Source organism: Chanodichthys erythropterus, chromosome 2 (genome assembly GCF_024489055.1).
Source record: "Chanodichthys erythropterus isolate Z2021 chromosome 2, ASM2448905v1, whole genome shotgun sequence".
In the NCBI taxonomy this organism is placed as follows: Eukaryota; Metazoa; Chordata; class Actinopteri; order Cypriniformes; family Xenocyprididae; genus Chanodichthys; species Chanodichthys erythropterus.
The window spans coordinates 28424712-28448285 of NC_090222.1; the positions used below are offsets into that span (position 1 = coordinate 28424712).

Genomic DNA, 23574 nt, shown 5'->3' on the forward strand with positions numbered 1-23574 from the left:
CTGTTACAAATTTTATGTTACAGTATTTTGTCTTATTAAACAGGTCTGTGGGATAATTGACTCTGCATGCTCAGCAATGAGCGGTCAAATATTTTTCTATATTGATGACAATATATACTTGTACTATTCTTGTTAACCACATTTTAGAATAGCCTATAGCTTGCTACTGCGATTAGCTACCGACTGTAAATAAATTGCTTTATAAGGCAACATAAATTTTAACATAAAGGTGAGATTTTACTGAGCTTATATTGTTAGAACTTACACGTGATGCAGGTTGATAAAGTGATTAATATAAAAATCAATATAAAGTAGCAAAACCATCTCAAGAAATAATTTCACTTATATACACCAAAGTGACACCAAACAATGGCAGAACTTTCAAGTGCATGAGAGTAACCAGATGTTCAAACAACAATGATGAAGATTAAGTTGAAAATGAATGTCGCTTACATATGTTACAGAATCAGCACATCAAATATTAAAGACTCAAACCAATAACACTTGACTGTGTGTCTAACGTTCTGGTTCTAGCTCTATGCATGTAATTAATAATTCTAATGCAGTGATATCCAGGAGTACAGTTCACACTCATGTCTGAACATCACATATGGGGAATTCCAACGATTGACGAAAATTTCTTTCTTCTCTGGTGAAAAGAAAGTGAAAGTCTAAATTATTTCTGGAGATACAGTTTTTTTCAATTGCTAACAAGCATTGTTCAATACTGAAGCCCTTTTTTCAAAACTCTTCACACTTCACACCACAAAATCATCTTTTAGTAAATCTAGTATAAAAAGTATTTTTATGAAGTATAAAAGTGTGAAAATGAACTAAGGGTGATACTGTATTAACATATAAAGCAGTGTAAAAGAATATAAGCTAATTGGCATAATATATGTAATTAAAAGAATAAAAGCACTTAAAGGTGCTAAAGAGGATGTTTTGTTTTATACATTTTTGCAATATTACTTGAAACTGTCTTTACTAACTGAAAAAATACTATTTATTAGGTGCACTGAAAGTAATAATATTAATATACATCATCTGTGCACGAGGTAGGGCCTTAAAAACATCAGCCAATCGCCAATCAGCGATCATCGCGTAAACGATTGGCCCTCTGGCTTGTCAATCACTGCCATGACGTTCCTTGTGAGAGACGTGTGCGGATTGGCCCTCTGGCTTGTCAATCACTGCCATGACGATCCATGTGAGAGTTGCGCGGCTGCGCGCTCTAGTAACTTTCCACACTCCACAGGTGCTGCATGCAATGTTTTTGTCAGGAGACAGGAGTAACAACTGCAGATTATGAGTTACCTGCGGTGAGTCCGACATAATGAATCCACGGCTTTAAGTCGCGCACACACTTAACGATTGTAAGGCCGATTATGAATGTAAATTGATACTTATGACTGATCGCGCTCAAACGCGTCCAGTCAAGAGCCAGTTGCTTTCAGTCTGTGATTACAGTCGGTGTTCAAATTCCATGTGAAAGTATATAGCATAAATCTGCTTCAGGAGCAGGAAACAATCGCTGTATGTTGAGCATAGTCAGAATGTTTTAGCTAGTCGTTAAATGTGTGCCCGGCTTAATAACACAGCAAATGCCGGTGGTAAACACTCGTGCACGACTTTTGGGAGGCATTCCCTCTAAATGAGCTGTGAAGGAGGGGGGTTGTCCTTACCCATGCGCTCATTTAAAAAACTCAGTCGACAAAAAGAACCTCTTTAGCACCTTTAACACAAAGAACATAAAAGCAAAGTAAATCACACATTTACATATTTCCTTATGCACTATATGGTCTCTAAAATGTAGCAAATGTTCAAGATTAGCCAAACTTTAAGTCATCAAAGTGTAGTGAATTTCTGGCTTCTTTTTGCAGAGGAAACATGTCAATGTCAGCTATGCCTGTGTTCTTGTAACCTGGGTGAGCTAAACAGAGAGGAATTCACAGGGAGGAAAGCAAAACTGATAAAGAACCATAATATCTGCCTCTCCCTTCATATCAAAAAGCAACCATTAATGTACAGAAAAGAGGCCACAATCTATATGCTTAGCATCAGTGCTTTATTAAAACAGCATGGACAGAGAGAAACATATTCTCAGAATAGTTACTCCACATACCTTTCATACTTATAGATGATTACAAAACCCTTCTGCTCATATTAAACTTTTAATACTTATTTACTCTAAGGCCTGATGGGGCCAAACTCACACTTCACAAACTCTCCTGAGTTCAGTTTTGGCTCAGCGCCCTCACAGAGTCTGAGACTCTCACTCAGAATTTCCTTGCTGAAGCTGAAGATTTGTCCATATGGAACATGGAAGGCCACTCCGATGTTATCCCACATGTAATTTTGTCTGTTTCTTTTACGTATCCGAATAGCTTCCATGTCCTCAGACAGAAAGAAACAATGTGTTTTACTCATCGCCTGTGGACGCCAGATAATGCAGTCTTTATAGAACTCACACACTGCATCTTGGGTATTCCGGAGCAGGGGATACTTCGAGAACAGGTCTTGGGCATGAGGCGCATGAATCACAATAGAATACATCACTTCCTGCTTATAGACCACAGTCTCAAAAACACGAATGTGGGGCTTCTGGCCTCCACAGAACTGTTGTTTGTAGCTTTTTAGCAACTCATGGATTGGCATGCTGAAGCGGAAATTTCCCATGCGAGAGGATGCCAGGAAGGCAGGGGATGAGGTAAACTTATGCAGGAAAGGTTTCACTTCATAGTAAAATTCTTGCTCATTCAAATATTGCTCCTCAGCTATAGTAATTTCTCGTTTCGAAATGTCTGGGCTCCACCAAACCAGATCGTGTGTTGGTGAGTCGCTTCGTGTCGGCTTTTTAAACCCATCAGAGTCCCAGATGCCATGGTATCCTTGGAGGTTAGTGTCATGCCGAAGGTTCGACACTTTAAATTCCACATCCTCAGGTTTTGATGGAATCCACTTATTATAGAGGTATTTATTCGAGATGTGCTTCTGTTTGAGCTCTTCAAGCTTCAGGTGCTTCCCCTTATAGAATAGTTCAGGACATTTTCTCTCATTGGTGCGAAACATTCTTTCAGGTTGAGAAAAGCTGTTTATGAGATTAAATCACTTCTGAAATTGTACTGTGATGGCTTGTTGCACTGTAAGTATAGAAATGTTACATATTTTATTGTGTTAGCATTTCAACAAATATACTGACAAACACAATTCTTTTATTTCAACCAAATAAAAAAGTTATCAAAACAGAACAACACTCAGATCAGAAGATAGTTCTATTATGACAGCTATTTGGTGTCAGTTCTCAAGAAGTTGACAAAAATGTGTAGGCCTGTGCCTCACAGCCAAATTACAACTAACAATTTTTGACAATGTAACCGAGTAACATTCAGTGATAATATTTAAATAAATTGATCTCAGCCAAAACTTATTAATATTAGCTTTACACTCAAATGTAAAGAGTAGCGTTGCTTTCATCATGAGTAAAAACGTTACTATCTGGTTTGTGTGGAAATCGAAACTGTTGGCATGCCGAACCGACTAGAAACATGACCAAAGCAACAACAACATTTTTTTTTGGACATGTTTCTAGTCTGTTAGGCATGCCCACAGTTTCAATTTCCACACTAAAATCTATCTGTATGGAAATCGAAACTGTGGGCATGCCTAACAGACTAGAAACATGTCCAAAGCAAACAAACAAACAAACAAAAACATTTTGAGAGCATTTTAGCTGCTATTGACCACTTCCATCTGTTATTGTAAATTTTAGAAAAGCCTACTTCAAAAAAAAAAAAAAAATCTAAAGCTAAGCTTTGAACTTTTACTTCTAGTAATATTTATAAATTCTGCAAAACATCTACATCCAATAACCATACAGCTTTGAACGAAAAAATCAACAGTGTGCTATTTTAATGTTTTGACATAGGCTATCCCATTGATTTTGGACAATTTATGCCAATTACTAGACCTACCATTCTTAAATTAAGTTAACTTTTTTCTTTTGTAGTAAAATACAGTGATGGAAATAGATATATATATAAAAAAATAAGATTTATTTTTAAAATTACAAATACCTATTCACTCACCAACTTACTGTTATCCTGTCTCAGTGTACTGTTTGGTACTTTCAGAGCAGAGTCAGTGCAGAAAGAGAGAGAGAGAGAGAGAGAGAATTAAAGAACTAGCAGATGTAACTTCAAAATAAAAGTCATTTGCGGACGTACGATAAATATGAATGATTAATTAGTCGGTTGTCATATTTAGCAAATATATTGTAATCAAGGCAAATAATGACCTGTGTTAACCCATCTTGACAGTTTAATGAAAATTAATAAAAAGCAATTACCGTTTTTCTCAGTTGCTAACATTGATTCATCTACTTTCATCTCCTGTAAGATCACTTTACAGTAGTGAAATGAAAATAATTTTTCTTGAAGTTCATTGTTGCATTTTACTCTATCTGCACTCTTTCATTTATGTTGTATGCAGTAATAGAAAATGAGCTGCCAAATTATTCTTGAATAGCAATAAGAGGTATTTTTGTTTGATGTTTGTACAAGTTGGTGTGTAGTTACGAGATTTTGTTTATAGTTGAAAATGGTGAATTGTTTTATGAATTGTGTGTTAGAAGAATTGAGAAAAACTGTGAATAGCCTATTTAGTATTTAGTTTGTAGGCACGGGTGGTTCGAACGAGACTCTCTTTCGGTCCGGTGGAAGGGTTTTTGTTATATAACAACCGATATGACAACTTTAGCACATTTATCAGCTACATTCATTCAGTATTTCCCATTAATGACCCTCTACTGCCGCCACCGTTTCATAATGAACTGAATTTAAAACATACGTTTGCCAACGAGCTAAAATCGAAACCGTGATATGGCTTTTTTTATTTTTTATTTTTTTGTAATTAAAAGGATTTCTATATTTTATCCACTTAATAGTCTACAATATAATAGCCATATAAATGTAGCGTAATTATAATAATAAAACATAGTAGGATATTCAGTGATATTGGGTGTGCAATATTGAATTTTGTACAAAGGCGTTTTAGGTGCATCAAAAAGCATGCTCATCAAGATACCAGCAGACAAGATAATCCAGCACAAATGAGTGCATAAAAGGTCACCAAAATGAAGTATTTGAACCTCATAATTACATACAAAAGGAGGAGAAAAACTGCAAAAATGTCCACTTTTTTAAAAAAAGAACCCCCTCTTTCAATAGGCTGGCTACGGACCTGCAAATAGCCTAAATGATAATCAACTTTTCATTACTGAGTACAACATGACCAGAGGTCTAGTAATCAAAAGTCTAACATCTATAATTCTGAGTATAATAATCTTTGCCAGAAAAGATTACAAAGACGGGCGCCCAAGCTGGAAAAAAAGTCAGAATAAGTGAAGCCACCACAGATCAATGGCCATATATAAGAGTAGGAAAAACCTACATTCCCCCTAAAGGTCTGTTTTTGGTCTGATAAGAAAAACCGAAATGATCCTGTGTCAGTGATATATGTTTTCCTTCTAAAGGGTCGTGACGTGTCTCATGATGGTTACAACTTGCAAGAGAGAGGTTTGGTTTTAACATCTTCTGGAACAAAAGAAAGCAAAGCTTGCACCTTTTCAATATCATGTCTTATGTCATGCAAAATATTATTGCAGGAAAGCTACAAGTTCAGTGAATCACAAATTCTGAGAACATTTTCACATGCAGTACTTGGAAGGCATACAATATCTAACCAAACAATAGTTACCAAAATATATCTTGTCATATCGGAACATTAAAGAACATAATAACAGGCATATTCTCTAACGGCATTACGGTATTAATAAGTAAAACAGTAAAGAATAAACATAATAACAATAATGAGTAAATACTTAAATATATGATGAATGTTAATATATATAGTAGGAATATATGGATAAATTAATTCAAAGATAATACTGATGAGTCATAAATAATAAATGAATAAAATAAATGATATGAATAAAGACATTATCATAAACATTGATCATTTTGGATACACCATTTAGCTTACTTTAACTGTACAGCCTTTATTGTTGTTATCTATAGATTATGAATTATATATCTGTTTAGGGAATGTGAAGGACATATTAATTTCACTGACTACAGATTAATATTAATAGGCTATGTCCTCTGATTTGAGTTCAAATGGGCCCCACCTTGACCCGTCATTATTGAATGTAGAAAATACTGAAACTAAATATTGAAACTAACATTTTGGCTCACTGTAGACCATTTAAAAATAAAAATTAAAATTAAAACTATTCTGTTTATGGTCATATTTAAACATTTTTTAAACTACAACAATGTAAAGTTCACTGTTTGTTTGAGAATAATAATACAATGCTAATAGACACACCCACTCACAGAGAGTCAGAGTGTACCTTTCATATGGTAATGAGGACAGTACTAGAACAGGTCTGGCTCCATAGCTCAGTGGTTAGAGCACTGGTCTTGTAAACCAGGGGTCGCGAGTTCGATCCTCGCTGGGGCCTAAGAGACACCTGAAGGACACTTTTGAGTAGTTATCAAAGTAAGTTTACAGATCTATATGAATAGGGAATACAATAGAACCAAGCGGGGCCTGTTCTTGCTACGTGGATTCCACAGTTGTCTTCAAAGCTCATCCTAGAGTTGTTCTCATAGCAATAAGTCTGTAAGCTCAAACCTGTTCAGGAGCAGACAAAAAAAACTAATATTGGGGAGCATCACCGATAATCTCCATCCTGAAAGAGGTCAAATGTACCCATTTCCTAAAGCTGCAGGAAATGTCTTGACTCAAAACAAAACAGACACATGATTGGTTGCAACCAATAAAAGAAATCACTGAGTGTACTGGCAATGTTCTAGAAAATCTGATTTATGAAATTTTATCAGATGTCTTAGACACCTATTTTCGTATCTCAAGTCTACTTATGTGGTCCTTTCGCAATCTGGTCAGATGGCATGAAAATTTAAAACAAAATATTAAGTAGCACAACTGTTTTTAACATTGATAATAATAAGAAATGTTTTGTTGAGCACCAAAGCAACATTTTAGAATGATTTCTAAAGGATCATGTGACAATGAAGACTGGAGTAATGATGCTGAAAAGTCTGCTTTGCCATTAAAGGAAGAAAATAAATTTTAAAATATATCAAAATTATTATAATATGTTACCATATTAATGTTTTACTGTTTATTAGATTGAACAAATTCAGTCTTGAAGACCAGACTTTAACCATTAAAAAAATTACTGACCCCAAACTTTTAAATGGAAATGTACACACACTCTTAAAAATAAATGTGGATTTGCACATTGATGCCATAGAAGAAACATTTTGGGTTCCCCAAAGAACATTTCAGTAAAAAAAAAAAAAAAAAAATTCCCTTAGTAATCTAAATAGCCATTTTTTAACCATACAGAACCTTGACATGAAAGGTTCTTCAAGAAACCATAAAGAACCTTTTTTTAGTGTATGAATTTTCTCCACCATCATAGGTGTTTATAAAAAGAAAAGAAAATTGCATAGCAAATCAATTTAACTATGAAAGTCAGCATGAAATCAACATTGACCCTATTTATTTACTGGTAAACATTTTTTGACTGTGTAATCTTTAAGCTTTTGAGAATTTTGCAAACAATGACTATCAAAACAACAGAAATAAGCAAAATGGCTGCAAATATGCAAAAGATACAATCACAGGAGAAAAGCATTCATGAGTGTAAACTAGTGATATGAACCCATATCTTAAAGATTATGTGTATATTCAGTTATCTTTAATCAGATTGAGACTGCCTCAGACGCAATCAACTCTGTCTGTGTCTGTGAAGGTGTGAACCAAATGGCCCATTCAATTAGAATAACAAAGTGACTGTTCCACAGGAATTTCTAAAGTCTTTTCCCCTATTGTGATGTATATCTGAGTGAAAATTCAGGGCGGGACTTGCATCAGGAATTGATTAAATTGTTGTTGTGGCTATTGCTGTGATCTCATGTAAGTGACATTCAACCACATGAGTGTCTACACTGCAAAAGCAATCCAGTCAAATGAGTTCAAAGTGGTCAAAAGTTGTGAAGGTGGTTTAGACCCCATTTACATCTGTATTCAGCATTGTCCATTTGCGATGAAAAAGCATCTTAATACTAGGTGGAAACAGGGCCTAAGATGTCTTCTAAAATGCAGGGGAAAAACACATTTTATAGTGTCTACTTGACAGGAAGGACCCAGGGGAGATATAGTTAAGGCCCCTTCACACCAATAACTATATCTGCTCAAACCAGTGTCAGTGATTTGACCCGTCAAACAAAACAAACACAATACTGGTTGGAACCAAGCAAAAAAAAAAACTACTATTGAATTACTATTAGTGACCTTTTGGCACACTAGACCTACCATGTAGTACTGGGTTGATAGTTAAATGGCTGTCAATCCAATAGAACAAAATAAATCAAACAATCATATCTGATAAACTTTCAACACTGCAAAAGACACCAAGGTGAAGAACTTCAAAATATATGTGAGTGCAAACAAACATGGGAACATCTTAATAACAGCAAGCTGCAGCCAAACGATGAAATGACCTATTTTCTTAGCTGAAATTTCAACAACTTTAGCTCAAAGGGGATTAATAAATGTATTTATATAATTGTTTTGGAATGATCTGATGCGCATTGATATATGTTAAGTCAGTCTCTGTGCCACTCAGAAAGTGGTTTTAGTTCTGTGTTCCAAGATAAGGTTAAAAAAAGGTCTCATATGGGAGTCTGTTTATGCTCTCTGTCTTGGGAAGGAATTACCCTCCTTATTTAACTCATGATTTATCCTTGCTATAGTCAGGATGTGCTGACGTCTGACCCATTTGTCTTGGGTCACCTAAAGGTGACAATGTTGGAGTGGGCTTTCCCAGTTGATGCAAGCATTCTTGGTGGATTAACTTAGGTCAGACTTACTTATGCCACAATGACAGATCTTTTATTTTATGGTCCCGAGCTCTTAAATTTGGGCCTCTTCGGGTCTTTGTGCTGGCCTCTTCGGGTCTTTAGCTAGCCTCTGTTTTGTTTAACAACACTTCGAACTTCAACAGGAAGTTACATCCACCCAGGATCACTTAGAGCACCTTTAAGAATCTATAAAGGGATCATTATTAAAGTGATTATGTTTCTAGCATGTTTTATGTTTGGAAACGGTTCTTTTAACCCTAAAATATTAAGCTTTCCATTTCTTAAACAACCATGTTACAACCATGGAATATGTATCATGGCCTTATTCCAGAATGAAAATGCCAATAGTCATCAGGGTTAAAACTGTGAAAAAATGGTTCGGAGAGCACAAAGAATCATTTTCACACATGAATTGGCACTTCTGAGTCCTGACTTTAACCTCAATGTGGAAATGGAAAAACATCACAACATTTATTTCCATCAAGAGGTGTATCAATTTTTGTTCAAGATCTTGTATTGACAATACAAGAGGTGAGCACTCTGTAAAGTCTCCTCCAGCACATCCCAAAGACTTTCAATAAATTTAAAGTCTGGACTCAGAAGTGTCAATTCATGTGTGAAAATGATTCGTCATGCTCCCTCCCAGTCAATCTTTCACATATTGAGCCAGATGATTCTTGACATTGTCTTCCTGGAATATGGCCACAATGTGTTTTCCTACATGGTTTCCTACAAGCTACACACTCCATCTTTTAGGGTTAAAAGAACCGTTGCCAAACATAAAACATGCTAGAAAAAAAAATCACTGTAATAATGATACTTTTGTAGATTCTTAAGTATTTGTCTATTAAAATCCAAACAGTGACCTTTTTTTTTTAAGCCAAGCAGTGTATATATATTTATAATGTCATTGTAAATATATGTGTTTGGATTGGACAAACAAAGTTATGCAGATGGAAAGATGTCATTCGTGACAAATGAGTCATCTGATTGTCATTCCTCCTAAACTTTAAACAATCAAAGCTACAGGGAAATGCTGGATGCTGGACACACCCTTTGAAGTGCTACGCAAGGTTTTCTTTTGTACTTTTTATCTGGTAATGAGGACAGTAAAGAAACAGGTCTGGCTCCATAGCTCAGTGGTTAGAGCACTGGTCTTGTAAACCAGGGGTCGCGAGTTCGATCCTCGCTGGGGCCTAAAAATTAGTTTTGTATAAAAAAAAGTATCAAAAACAATTTGCAGACATACATGACGTTCAAGAGGAACACTAACAAGTCACTACATATGTGTGTACTCTGAAGAACTTCAGACAATGTGCTAACCTCCTACAAAAACTTAAACAGATTTATTCAGGAAGGTCACCATATGTAAAACCAAGTAATGATTTAATGGATCAAAAATATTTCAATATAAAAACATTTATACATCAAAAGCCAAAATTTCTTGGCACAAATAATACTTTTATACAAAAAACAAAAGTCTGTAGAAAAAACCTGAAGGCTGCCATGGCGTAAAACACAAACACCATTAGAACAACAGAAAGGAGATAGAAAAAGCAGAGAAACTAGATAAGAAATCTTTTGTCAACCAGAGTTTTGCTGGCTAGGTTCCTGCGGCCCATTCCATTTCTGATTAATCTGAAGACCTAATGGAGAGAATATTAAAGCTTCACTTTAATCATTATCACAAGACAATCAAATGAAACCAGCCAATTAACATATCCACATATACTAACCAGTTGCTGGACGTATGTTAACACAGCTGCCAGAATGAAGTTCTGACTTCCCAGATCCACCACACAGAAAAACAGTGTGTCAAAGATCAACAGCACAGCCTCATTACCATAAAAGATTACATCAGCGAATGAGTGAGAATCATCTGAAGGAAGATAAACACAAAGATATTCACTCAGGAAATTAATGGCTGGAATTTTTTTATGCGTGCATAGTATGATCATCACAGTGTTTTTACCATTATAAAAGATGCTTTTATCCAGTGGCTCTATAAACTCCATACCAATGAGTCTCTCAAATAGCAGCTTATCTTTCACGATGTAATCCATCTCACGATGTGCCTGAGAATACAGCATTCATCAAAACACCAACAAACAACAATATACTACAGGGAAATCACAAGCATCAAAAAATGCAATCCTCACATGATCGATGACAGAACCCAGGAATCGGTTCATTGTATGATACGCTTTTGTGCTCTGCTCACATGGATTGGCTGAAGCATCCACCAATCTTGAGGGACCATTCCTCTGTAGGGGTAGAGACATTGTTGGCCACCCTTACTGAGAGAGGTTTGTGTGTGAGTGTACTTAGTATACTTCAGGGACAAAATTGTTTTCAGAAGCGAGTTAAAAATCTGATAAAAATCTCATGGGAGGTTTATTCCGGTAGCTCAAACTGTAGTATGTATACTTTCAATGCAATGTAATTCGCTTTGGATAAAAGTGTCTGCCCAATGCATACATGTAAATGTAATGTTTTCAAAAGTAAAAATGATGAATAAATAATAATGTGTAAGTAAATATAAGATGAAAACAGATGAAATGGATGAAACTGAGACAAACTAAACCCAAAAGAACTGTGGCCGTGTCTCCAATATGCTTGCAGAAACCGACCTGCAAAGCTACCTGAACAACGATGCGCAAGTGTACCTGGACAAAAGCTGTTTTAAATGCAAAGGGTGGTCACAACAAATATTGATTTGATTTAGTAAACAGAAGTTAACTGATAAATAAAACCTATTTATGACAGTATTTTTGAAAGCATCCTCACTTTAGAGCATTTTTTCACAAGTGTCTAAATATACATATATACACACACACACACACAAGAGAATGTAATTGCGTGCAATGTGTGCAATTGTGATTATACCCTGTTGATTGGCTCAATTATCCGGTCATATTGCGTTCGCAGACGGTTGGTTATTGAAATCTGAAATGTCTGAGTGTCTGAGTTTGGCAAAAGTCCCCTTTGGCCACAGAGATTCTCCTAAAACACAAAAATAAAATGAGTCTTCCATTCAAACTTCTATTTAAAATGTAAGACTCAAAATCCATCTTACCGCCTCCCTCTTCAAGTTTGTATTCATTTCATCCATGTTAGTGTCAGCATGACCATGAACAGAACGTCCATGGATGTAGTAGCCAAAACATCGATGAGACAGCAGCAGCACTGAGATCTAACAGACACATATACATACATTCAAAAAGCATATGAATGATATGGTCTAAAATTGTACATTTATTGGCTATGAATTAACAACTATAATCTGCTCAAGAAGATTTTTAATACTTACATTGCTGATCGAACAAAGATCTACAAACTGGCGAATCTTGTCTTCAACAAAGCGTTCATGGAATACTGTGAAGAATATCATCTAAAGTAATATGATACAAAATAAAAGGAATTTGTGAAATAGCACAGGTGACACAAAGATACAGACTGCTTGTCTTTGAGTATATATGTTTTTTACCTGTATCAATCCAATGCAGAGCCACATAGCAGAAGCCACACCATAGCGGAGTATGAGGCTGTATGGAGGTGTGTATGCCTCAGGAGACCGACGCAGGTTGGACAAGGGGTCTCTTAAAGCCAAATTTGAGAAGCCCACCACCTGCAAGCACAATATTCATTATTTGTTAACACAATCCTTAAAAGTTGCGTTATCTCAGTGGCCGGTTTGAGAATAAGATTATTAGGCAAACTGTAGATGTTTTGGAACAGAGATGTTGTGTGCTGTTGGACTGACCTCCAGAAAAAAGAGCACAGCCATGACTTGACAAGTGGGGTTGATCTTACGAATGGTCTGAATCTCATTCCACTCATTGGCCACAAAATATGTTCTCCAGATACTAACAGGGGATGCTTGACTTTTTGCTTCTCCAGACCCTGGGCACATTACAACACATAAATATAAAATATTTATTAATAAAAATGTAAAAAAAAAAAAAAAAAAAAATTTAAAGAGTAGAGTTTGTATAGGAATAATGGAACATGTATTTGAAAAACACATTAGAGGGACAATGTAATTACCCTCCACATGTTTACTGGATTTACCACGAGGTCTTTCCCAATCTATGAAGAAAATATCTACAGATAGCTGAACAAAGAGCTTATGAAGAAATTGTACAGCCTGTAACAAAAATTTGAGTTGGGTTAAGTTGGGAAGAAAGGGAAAGGAGAGAAAAGACAATGTGTTACTTAAATTATGCAAACCGTAATGTATAATATGATGTACTTAGTTGTTCTCACCTTCAATGCAAAGGCACAACCAACATAAACAACAAAACGCTCCTCCTGAACTGGTAATGGCAGCAACACGGACACAAATTGCTGGGCCTGGAGATATACAAAAAAGCCTTGTTTTTATATGTCTTGATTTATATCTTAAGGCCTGTTCACACCAAGACAAAGTGTGTTGCAAAAATTCGGTACAAAAAACATTTTAATTTGAATGTACGGCTGTTAATGCATTTGTTCAGACCAACACGAACATTCACATGCCATAAAAGCGACAGATTTTTTTTAAGCGTTTGTCAAACTATACTTTTTGTTCCAATGACTTCCATTCATATCATGCATGCCAATGTGGGAGTTTAGGAAATGCAAGCTCATGTGAATTTTTGCTAAGGTCCAAAGTTTGAACTCTGTGAATTTGTATCATGTCAAGACGTCAGACCATTTCAAGTTTGATACATCATGGTGTGACCTCTTAGTTGAATTAAAAGAATGCAAACTTTAAATCTGCAGGATTGCAGTGTTCCAGCAAAGTGGAGTAGATTGTCTATTTTTTTTTACATTTTGGATGTATTACATATTTAGAAAAGAAAAAAAAGTACAGTGTGACGTCATATTACGACAGTTGCAATGTCAGTACAAATATATAACGCATGCTCAAAGTCTAGTATGAATGTGGCTTTACAAACTGTGTTCCTATTCAGAGGCTGCAAGACCGAATGAAGTGGCAAAGACTGTCCCATTTCGAAGGCTCCTTCAAATGTGGCCTCAAAATGAGTCCTTTGTTTCCCGGGCCACAAAGGATACAAGGAATCCCAAGATTCATTGCACAAAGGATGACGACAGGATTTTTTTTGAAAGACAATGCCAGATTTTAAATGCAAGTATTGGGTTTTCAACTTACTGGCCAACCAATAAAATTAATGCTTTTGGTCTGTTGTATCAGGAGATCCCATAAATGAAGTGCACTCTCCTGACATATCCCTATTAACGGGACTCCTGACAAACGAACCAGGTGAACTCAAAATTGACATGAGTGATTTGATTGTGCAAGGTCTGCAAAAGGAACAGGACAAAGCCTCAAAGAAAGCCTCCAAAAAGAAGAGAAGGAGAAAGGATGAAGCCCAACCAGGAGAGGATCATCTCTAAAGGAAGAGAGATGATGTGATTAATTAAACTAGATTAATGAAAATTGTAAAAGAAATGATTGAACAAAATTGGTTTGAGTTTGAGTTGGAAACTTTGACAGTTTGACACTCTGACCACAGAGGAGCCTCATTGCTGTCTGTAAGTAAAAATAAGTATAGGAACAACAGACATCCTGAAACGAGGCGTGGGGGCAACAGGTGTCTCTTGTTGTAGTCAGTAAAATCAGATGTAGAAGTAGAGCAAAATTCGTGTATCTCTTGCTTTGTATGCATTTTACGCTTTGGAACAAAAACTTGCTGCAGAACAACGGAAAGAAATGGACAAAGATGCATTTATCTAAAGGGTAACAGGAATCTGGTGGTGTTAAGCTTGACTTCTATGTCCACATAAGGAAATTCTGTGCTAAGGGAAAACTCTGTAACCCATGCAATCTATAAATTGTGAAGCTTCTAACGGAACAATGCTGAACCTTGTGCTGAAGACTTTTCGCTTGATATGTTGATTTTATTTTATTCGGAACTTTATTAAAACCAAGCCATCATATGTGTACTCCTCTGTAAACAAGTCTCATCTTAATTTTTTTTTTTTTTTTCGTAAAATATTTTATTATCTGAACCTGAATGTTAATTCCATTAGTTCCCAAGAGCATCTGGAGCAGAACTTAAGCTTGGCACGGACTCCCACTTGAAATTTCTAACCAACGGACAGCGCTCTCAATCTGAAGGTAAGGACAAATCTTTTGATTTGGACGGATTGTGAAGATGTGTGTTGGAGTACTTAGTTATTTAGGGGGAATATAAATACAACAGGTCACATGCCCAGAGACACTGCAGTTACATAAAACTATGATTGGTGTGCTCACAAACAGAGTAGTTTGCTAAGCGCTAATAATGAATAGACTACAGTGAATACATATTTCTGAATGGCTGTTTGAAAACATGTAAATACTGTTTGACTTCCTTGTACATGACAATTGGGTGTCGGAAATACAAAATTGCACAACTGTCTTGATGTGAACAGGCCTGTAGACCAAGAGCTCCATCAAAAAAATAATGGGTATGTAAACAGCACATCCTAGAAAAAAAATCTCATTTGACAGGACAGTGGAAGAAAACCACAGAAACAAAGACACTAAACTGATATTTGAGAAGTGGATGAGACTACGTTAACAACAGAAAAAGTGACAGACTTGCCTCCACTGTCTGGAAAATATTGAGAGGGACAGAAATAGAATGAAAAAAGAAAAAAAGATTCATGTAAGGCTTAATCATATTCATAATAGACTAGAAATCCCAACCCACAGACATGACAAATGCAAACCTTAAAAAAAATGAGCCAGTAAAGGCCTGTTCCAACAGTGATGATGAAGAAAACATTTGCTAGGTCACCAGCATAGAACACCAGAAACTTCATAATGGTCTGAAATAGAAATGGACATTATTATGAATATATGTTTTGCATTGTGTTTAAAATCATGTCTGAATGCAAGCCCTTACCTGTAGGTCAATGAGAGGAGATGCAATTCTTCTTTTCCAGCTTGCTGTTTTTAATAAAGAGTGGACAACAGCCACCCCTCCCAGCACACCAAGAGCAATCTGGATTAGAATCCACGTATAAATAAACAGCATTACAATTGTGATAGAAATTTTTTACATAGTAAGCAATATAAGACGTTTTGGTCAAACATAAAGGAAATGGTAGGATGAGATTAAATATGTAGTTACACCCTCCCCTCTAGTTATTTGTGATACACATATTTGGTGTCTGTTTAGCCTTGAACAATCTCTCTGTAGCATTGTTTGGGCTCAAGGTGCCACAGCTGCAGATAACTGAATACCATATAAGGAGGACTCTCACACATAAAATGAAGGGTATGTGAGGTCTATAAATGTTTGAGTGTGGCTTCCCTCTTGGTTTTCTCACTTCTGTATGTCAGATTACCTTTTTGCAAGAATAAAAGCTTATAAAGACACTGTTTGTTTTTCCATTTCAGCCTCACATTAATTAAAGATTTATTTTCCACGACACAACATACACTAGAATGACTGATTCTCAGCGCCTGTTCATACTCACATCAGTTTTAATCCGAGCTTCTTCCTGGTCCATTGTATACTCAAGAGAAAACGACACCTGTACATATATAAAAACAGAAATTAACCTTTATGGCCAGTCATATAAACACTTGTAAAATATATATATTTTTTTTATTAGGTTTACACTGTATTTTGTATCTTGTCTGCGAACATGACATAATAATTAGTAATTAATTGCATGATTTCAGACCTGCGTTTAGAAAGCACAATGGTGATGGTCAAATCATGTCAAAATGGTAATAACATCAAATTTAGTCTATTTATTTACTATATAAATGTATAACCATTGTATTTTCTTATATTTTTCTTTTCTGCGAACACCCTAGCAGAAAAGTTCAGTGGTGCCCAGTTTAAAAAACACCCTGGCCTAAGGGATTACAAATAAAGGCATGTAGACTTACAGTAACAGTCTGTGTGCCGGGGTCAGTGATGAGTATATCTGAGTAGGCCACGGTCATCAGAGGGGGGTAGACCTGTCCCTTCTGTGTATTCGGCACCAGTTGAAACCTGTTTAGTGCAGGACATCAAGCTTAGTGAGATCTCACACTATAGGGCTTAAACCAAAGTGACCGTCTTCTAAACCCTGCTTTTAAGCCCGGGTAAAGGACTTTTTCACACTTGTAATTTAGAAGCAGGATTAGCATCACTTTTTACCCAGGGCTATGAAACCCTGCTCCGGCACTGCTTTTGCGGTGTTAACCCAGCATTGTGGTGGCAAACATGTACAGTGTGAAACGAAGAATGTTACGACTACATGCTTAGCAACCGGCAACTAATCACATGCCTTATATTTATGTGTAGTAATTGAAAGACTGTGCGTTGTATATTATAAACAATTGATTCAGCGTTTGTTATGAAACATGTAAAACAGTGAGACCTTTTCATTCTTATCTTTTTAGTTGAAACGTCCATTCAGAAAAATTATAGTACAGTCTGCAATGTGTAATATGGTGATGCTTTATGTAAACATATCATGTCCTGCATTCATCCGTGACAATGACACCGCAAATATGCGACGTTAACCCAGGGTTTAAGATTGTACAGTGTGAAACGTCAGCTTATTAATACCCAGGATTAATTGTTAACCCAAGTAAATTATGAATAATGTGAAATGTGAAGCAAGATAAACCAGGATTCCATTTACCTGGGGTTTAGAATGACCCAGGATTAATTACTGTATTTCAAGTTTGAAAAGCCCTTATGTGTGGTTTATGTGTTTGGGAGAGCATAGTATTCACCCGATTTTAATGTTAGAGGCCACACGTATGACTCTGGGTGAAGAGCTCAAAGAGTTTTCCCTTCCACTCAACGTGTCCACAAGCATCAGCCTCCGGGTCAGGTACCAGTTATTCATGTTAGATCCTGACACAGAAGAAGTCAGCAAGATGATAAAGCAAGGTCTTCAAATATAATAGTGTTTGATCAAAAAATGTGTTTGTATGTTGTACCCTGATTAGTGAACTGGCCATTAAACTGCTGGTTGAGATTTAGGAGAGGCACTGCAAGAAGACGCTCTTCCTCCTGTGCCTTCTTAATGACCAGGTACACATCATAGAACACAGGCTCGGGATAACCAATCAAAAGCTCTGACACAGATACTACACACTAAGGAAAGAAAAAAAAAAACACATCCACATATTCAGCTGAATATAAAAACATGCATTAAGACAAAACAGTACTTTCATGTACTTTCAAAATACTTTCCTCACATACTAAGTGAGGTAGAGTTGAGATGCAAGAAAAGGAAGCAAGGAAGGAAATGAGGATGCACAAATGAGAAGTGAGAAGCAACCATGGATGACACAGAAGATAACTGAGACTCACACTCTGCTTGTAGGCTGTCCCAAAGGTGAAGGCAGACTGTTGACTGGTAAGGGTGTCTGGACAGAGCTATAGAGGATAAATGAAGCAAATCTGTATCTCACATTTTTTTTTTAAATCCCAGTTGTTTTGTTATAAGCTTTCACAAAGAGAAGTCAAGTTCCCAAAAATCTTATAACGGAAATTCTAAGTTAGTAAGAACATTAAAGTCTTCTTGAATTCAAAATACCTTATTTTTCATGGAATATTGCAGTATTTATAATAAATGATTTATCATGCACATTACTTTTTTTTTAAAAAAAGTAATCAAAATCTTTAATCAAAATGTCTTCCCATCCCACTTGCAACAACATCTCTTTTCTCATGTGAGGGCGGGAAAAAACTGTCACTCACATGAGATCATAGCAATAGCAAACAACAACAATCCAATCAATTCCTGATGGACAAAATCAAGTCCTGTCCAATATATATATATATAAACAATATATATATATATATATAAACAATATATATATATATATATATATAAACAATATATATATTATATATAAACAATATATATAATATATATACACAATATATATTATATATATAAACAATATATATATATATATATATATATATATATATATATATATAAACAATATATATATATATATATATATATATATATATATATATATATTGTTTATATATATATATATATATAAACAATATATATATATATATATATATATATATATATATATATATATATATATATATATATATATATATATATATATATATATATATATATATATATATATATATATATATATATATATATATATATATATATATATTTATATATATTTATATATTATAAGCCATTTAACAATAGGAAATACTTTTGCAATTTCCATTTCAATTGTAAATCTAGTGCAATTTTTGAAAAACTTAGGCACTCTTTCGAAAGTTTTATTTCTTGCAAGAAAGGTCAGACAGTCATACAGAGACACAAGTAGCTGCAGAGTGTAAGACAAAGGAGGAAGGGATTCCTCCACCTTTCTATCTCTCCTCCAAGGTTACATCTCTTAGCAGCTGTAACTTTCCACACATCGTCAGCACAAACATGCTTTAACATACATCTTGCATGTTCCCATACCATATCTTGCTCTTTCTATTTCTAACATCTATGTTAAACACTATGTTAAACATTATCACTTAAGCAAACATCACACCATGTTCTAAGGCCTTCTAGCTTCTTAAGGTAAAAAATGAACCAAAAAATAGAAATTAAGAATAATTTTATTCTTAAAAATGTTTCATAAACCCGACCCCAGAAATTGGTCAAGCCTGCCTACCTGCAGGTTTCCTCCACCGACGTTCTCCCATCTTATAAACTCCCCACGCACTGAGTAAACAGCAGCCCGCAGCTCGATGTTAGTGTTCTGAAAGTGGGAAGACAGTTTGTGAAAATGACAACATGTTTGTTTAAGTTTACCATATTCAGATGTCCACGCTGTTTACCTTTTGTGCCCCTTTAAAGCTGAATCCAACAGGAAGTGGTTCATTCTGTAGAACTCGTGATGCCAACCCAAGCTGTTCTCCATAGTATAGCCAAGGCAGGTTTTTCCTCCTACAGTCACAACATTGTCAATGATGATCACAAATACAAGTACACTGGGTTCTTCTGCCCATTTGATGTGAATTTAAATACAGACAGAGAGCGCTACTTCTTAACAGTATCATGATGTAAGTAGCTGTAATATGTAACTGATGTGATATCAGATCAGTTCAGGTCTTCTCACATCACATGTCAAGCAGCACTGGTCTTTGGAAAATTCCATCAAAACCTCTTTAAGAAAATTGATAAAACCTAAAACATTTTGTTGCCAGTTTGGTTATTTCAAATAGTCAGAGGTTCAAAAAGACTTCTGCTCTGAGCTAATTAAATAACTTAAAATTGTCCAAAAGTGAAAATAAATAAATAAATAAATAATAATACATAATATTATATATATATATATATATATATATATATATGACTGTATTACCAGTAAGAGATGTCCTGGCTGCTGCCCTGAGCAGCTGTTGCTCTGTAGATTGTGTTGTAGAGGCCACAGGCATCATTGTTGATGGTGCTGGAGGAGTGCATGTTCATCACACACATGTTGCCCAGAGATTGACATGCTGTCCGGTTAGAGAACAACTACAGAACAAAATGAACAAAACTTATATATGTTCAGAAGTAAGGCATTTAAACATTTAAAGAGGTCCTATTAATGCTTTTTTTTTTTACATTTTCAGCTGTCTTTAGTGTGTAATGTTGCTGTTTGACCATGAAAAAATTCTGCAAAATTACAAAGCACAAAGTCCAAACCAAAGGGAGTCATTCTCTATATCAGTAAGCACGGTTTCTGAACTCTCTGAAAAGCCTCGATTGTAGTCTTGAGTTTTCTTATGGGAACGTTTACGTCACCATATTCCTCATTTAAATAATTCCCACCCAAGGCATATGCAAAAAAAAAAAAAAAAAGGGACGAGGCCTGGTCCATGTGTGTGTAAAACTTACTAAACAGGCAGCTGCTGAAGAATACATGAAGCTTGAAAACCATGCTGATTGGAGAGAGAGGGTCTGTGTAACACAAACATGAATTACATTTTATGTGTACAATGAACAACAGTACACAAACACATTTCATAATGTTAACTTTGGACTCTTACCAGTTGGCCAAAGATGACACTTGAGGCAACTGAGGTTGGCAGACTGTTTAAAGGGAAGCACATCCCTCCTGCCTGTAAACAGTATGATGAAAGCATATCTTTCTCATCACTCTAAATCAGTGTTGCCAACTAATTTTCAGGGTAAGTTGCTAAAGGCAGATCGTTTTGTTGCTAAAAGTTGCTAAATGACATTTTGACGTAATTGCGCCATGACGTCATTACGTAATCGCAACGCAAAACTACATAGATATTTGAAATGCTAATTTAGATTTGTTTGTAAAATAAATACACACACACAGCATTTTTAAAATGAATACAAACAACATTTTTTCATGACCAGATTGAAACACTTTTGAACAATTATTATTTTATGTAGGCTATTTTCCTTTTAACCAGTGAAACTACACATGAACTGAACAATTAAAGCCCTGTGGTAGTTAATATGCTACCTAAATGATTGTGCCTCTTTGTGTAGCCCCACCCCCGCTCGTTGTCTTTTGTCTTCCGGTTTTTACAGCTATTTTCCACAACGATCTTAAAGGTGCTAAAGAGGATCTTTTCGTCGACTGAGAAACCAAAGACTGTTACTGAGTTTTTGAAATGAGCGCATGCTTAAGAACAACCCCCCTCCTTCACAGCTCAGTTCAAGGGAACGCCTCCCAAAACTCGCGCACGATTATTGGAATTGTTTACCACCGGCATCCGCTGTGTCGTGTTCGTGGATTCATTATGTCGGACTCACCGCAGGTAACTCATAATCTGCAGTTGTTACTCCCGTCTCCTGACAAAAACATTGCATGCGGCGCCTGTAGAGTGTGGAAAGTTACTGGAGTGCGCAGCCGCGCACGTCTCTCACAAGGAACGTCGTGGCAGTGATTGACAAGCCAGAGGGCCAATCCGCGCACATCTCTCACAAGGAACGTCACGGCAGTGATTGACAAGCCAGAAGGCCAATCATCACGTAAACGATTGGCTGATGTTTTTTAACCTCGTGCACAGATGATGTATATTAATATTATTCCTTTCAGTGCACCTAATAAATAGTCTTTTATCAGTTAGTAAAGACAGTTTCAAGTAATATTGCAAAAATGTATAAAACAAAACATCCTCTTTAGCACCTTTAAGGAATTATAAATCAACCGCTCAGTCTATTAAGCTAGCTTGTACGTGTGCCATTTTGATTAGAGTCACTTTCCAAAAGTTACTAAAAGTTGCCAAATAAATGTTAAAAATTGCTAAATTTGTTGCTAGGTGCTTTTTGGAAAAAAAGTTGCTAGTGTAGTCTGAAAAGTTGCTAAATCTAGCAACAAAATTGCTAAGTTGGGAACACTGCTCTAAATGCATCACATAAACACATACATAAATGTAAACAAATGCAGCAAATTCTCACCAGTACGTTTGATGTCCCGCAAACACACGACTGAGATGAGTTGATGAATGAGTCCTCGCATCTCACACACCTAAGCATACACGTCCGAACAAAATGAACCATTTTTTTTATGCAACATGAAAATCAACTTGAAAACCCAGTGTCATTGATAGGAACGGCTGTATTACCTTTTGCCTGTCACATCTGGGGCAGAAAAAGCAGGCTCTGTAGCATTACATGCTTCACATCGAGCTTCATTTAACGGATTCCCATTCACATCTCTCTCCACTGACAAATACAATTAGATTTCATAAAATTACAAAAATGTTGCACCTTTTACATAAAACTCGGACATGTTTACCTACCCAGCACGCTTCCCTCAGGACACTGGCATTTGCCATTCACCCCTACACTTCCAGGACACCGGATACATCCATACCCGTCCTGAGTAACCCCCTGTGAAAGAGAGTTCATATTATTGTATAAAAGTAGTAGCATTTTTAATTTTATTATTATAGTAACAACATATGAGATCTCAAATTAGTAATACAAATTCAATACAGTACCTGATTGGCATCAGGACACTGCTGGCACGTGATGGATGCCCCATTACTGACCAGCACCCTGAAACCAGTCTGACACTCACATGTCAGTCCTGTATAGCAGAAATACATATAAACGTACAAGCTGGTTTACAATTCAGTATGTTATAAAAAGTTTAATGTTTAATAATGACAAATAAACTTTTAGTTTTAAGCATTTATTTGTTTATTGTGGTGTTATGTGCAGCTGCATTTGCAAAACGTTTTTGATTCACTGACAAGATGCTTACTCGAATGAATCTAGGTTAAATCAACAACAGATATTAGGATATATCAGTAAATGACTGCTGTCTAGTGTAAAACTTCATCTACAGGTTAGGCTGGTCAAAACAAAGCAAACTAATCTGTGCGCGCGTTCTACGTAGCGTACCTGATTTGCTGTTGACTTGACTCGGCCCACATTTCGCACAAGACAAGCTCGAAATATCAAAATAACTTTCCGTACCACAATCCAAAGGCTGCTGAAGAGATATAGAGAACTGCTGGCAAGAAAAAGCGTTTAATTTTAATATGAATATGATCGAGAAACTGCACGCGAAAGCTCTCAGCGTCCCCGTCGCCATGGTGCAGATGACGCTCAATGACGTCCCTGTTCCTGTTTACGCTCAGAAAACGTGTTGCGTGCG

General features: G+C 36.0%; 1 protein-coding gene and 2 non-coding genes across 3 annotated transcripts; 2 read left to right on the forward strand and 1 right to left on the reverse strand.

Moving 5' to 3' along the window:
* Window positions 1-6450: 6450 nt before the first annotated feature.
* Window positions 6451-6523, forward strand: trnat-ugu (transfer RNA threonine (anticodon UGU)). The gene has a single exon. It is a non-coding gene; the product is annotated as a tRNA-Thr (tRNA).
* Window positions 6524-10079: 3556 nt separating this feature from the next.
* Window positions 10080-10152, forward strand: trnat-ugu (transfer RNA threonine (anticodon UGU)). The gene has a single exon. It is a non-coding gene; the product is annotated as a tRNA-Thr (tRNA).
* A 200-nt stretch (window positions 10153-10352) lies between these two features.
* tmem67 (transmembrane protein 67) lies at window positions 10353-23511 on the reverse strand. Its single transcript, XM_067394966.1, has 28 exons — window positions 23319-23511; window positions 22913-23001; window positions 22712-22802; window positions 22535-22634; window positions 22368-22437; window positions 20978-21049; window positions 20826-20888; window positions 20308-20462; window positions 19781-19889; window positions 19615-19701; window positions 18272-18337; window positions 17896-18052; window positions 17686-17809; window positions 16849-16954; window positions 16428-16484; window positions 15851-15949; window positions 15675-15773; window positions 13221-13307; window positions 13002-13101; window positions 12718-12857; window positions 12442-12582; window positions 12265-12345; window positions 12031-12147; window positions 11841-11957; window positions 11114-11218; window positions 10927-11029; window positions 10691-10833; window positions 10353-10600 (listed from the first exon to the last, which is right to left on the reverse strand). The coding sequence occupies exons 1-28, from the start codon at window positions 23509-23511 to the stop codon at window positions 10520-10522; spliced, it is 2952 nt and encodes a 983-aa protein (XP_067251067.1). The 3' UTR covers window positions 10353-10519.
* Window positions 23512-23574: the final 63 nt, after the last annotated feature.

Coding starts and splice junctions, on each gene's coding strand:
- tmem67 (XM_067394966.1), bottom strand. CDS start 23,511: ATGGCGACGGGGACGCTGAGAGCTTTCGCGTGCAGTTTCTCGATCATA. Junction 23,002..23,318: donor TCAAGTCAACAGCAAATCAG/GTACGCTACGTA, acceptor TCTGCTATACAG/GACTGACATGTGAGTGTCAG. Junction 20,889..20,977: donor GTGTCATCTTTGGCCAACTG/GTAAGAGTCCAA, acceptor TGTGTTACACAG/ACCCTCTCTCTCCAATCAGC.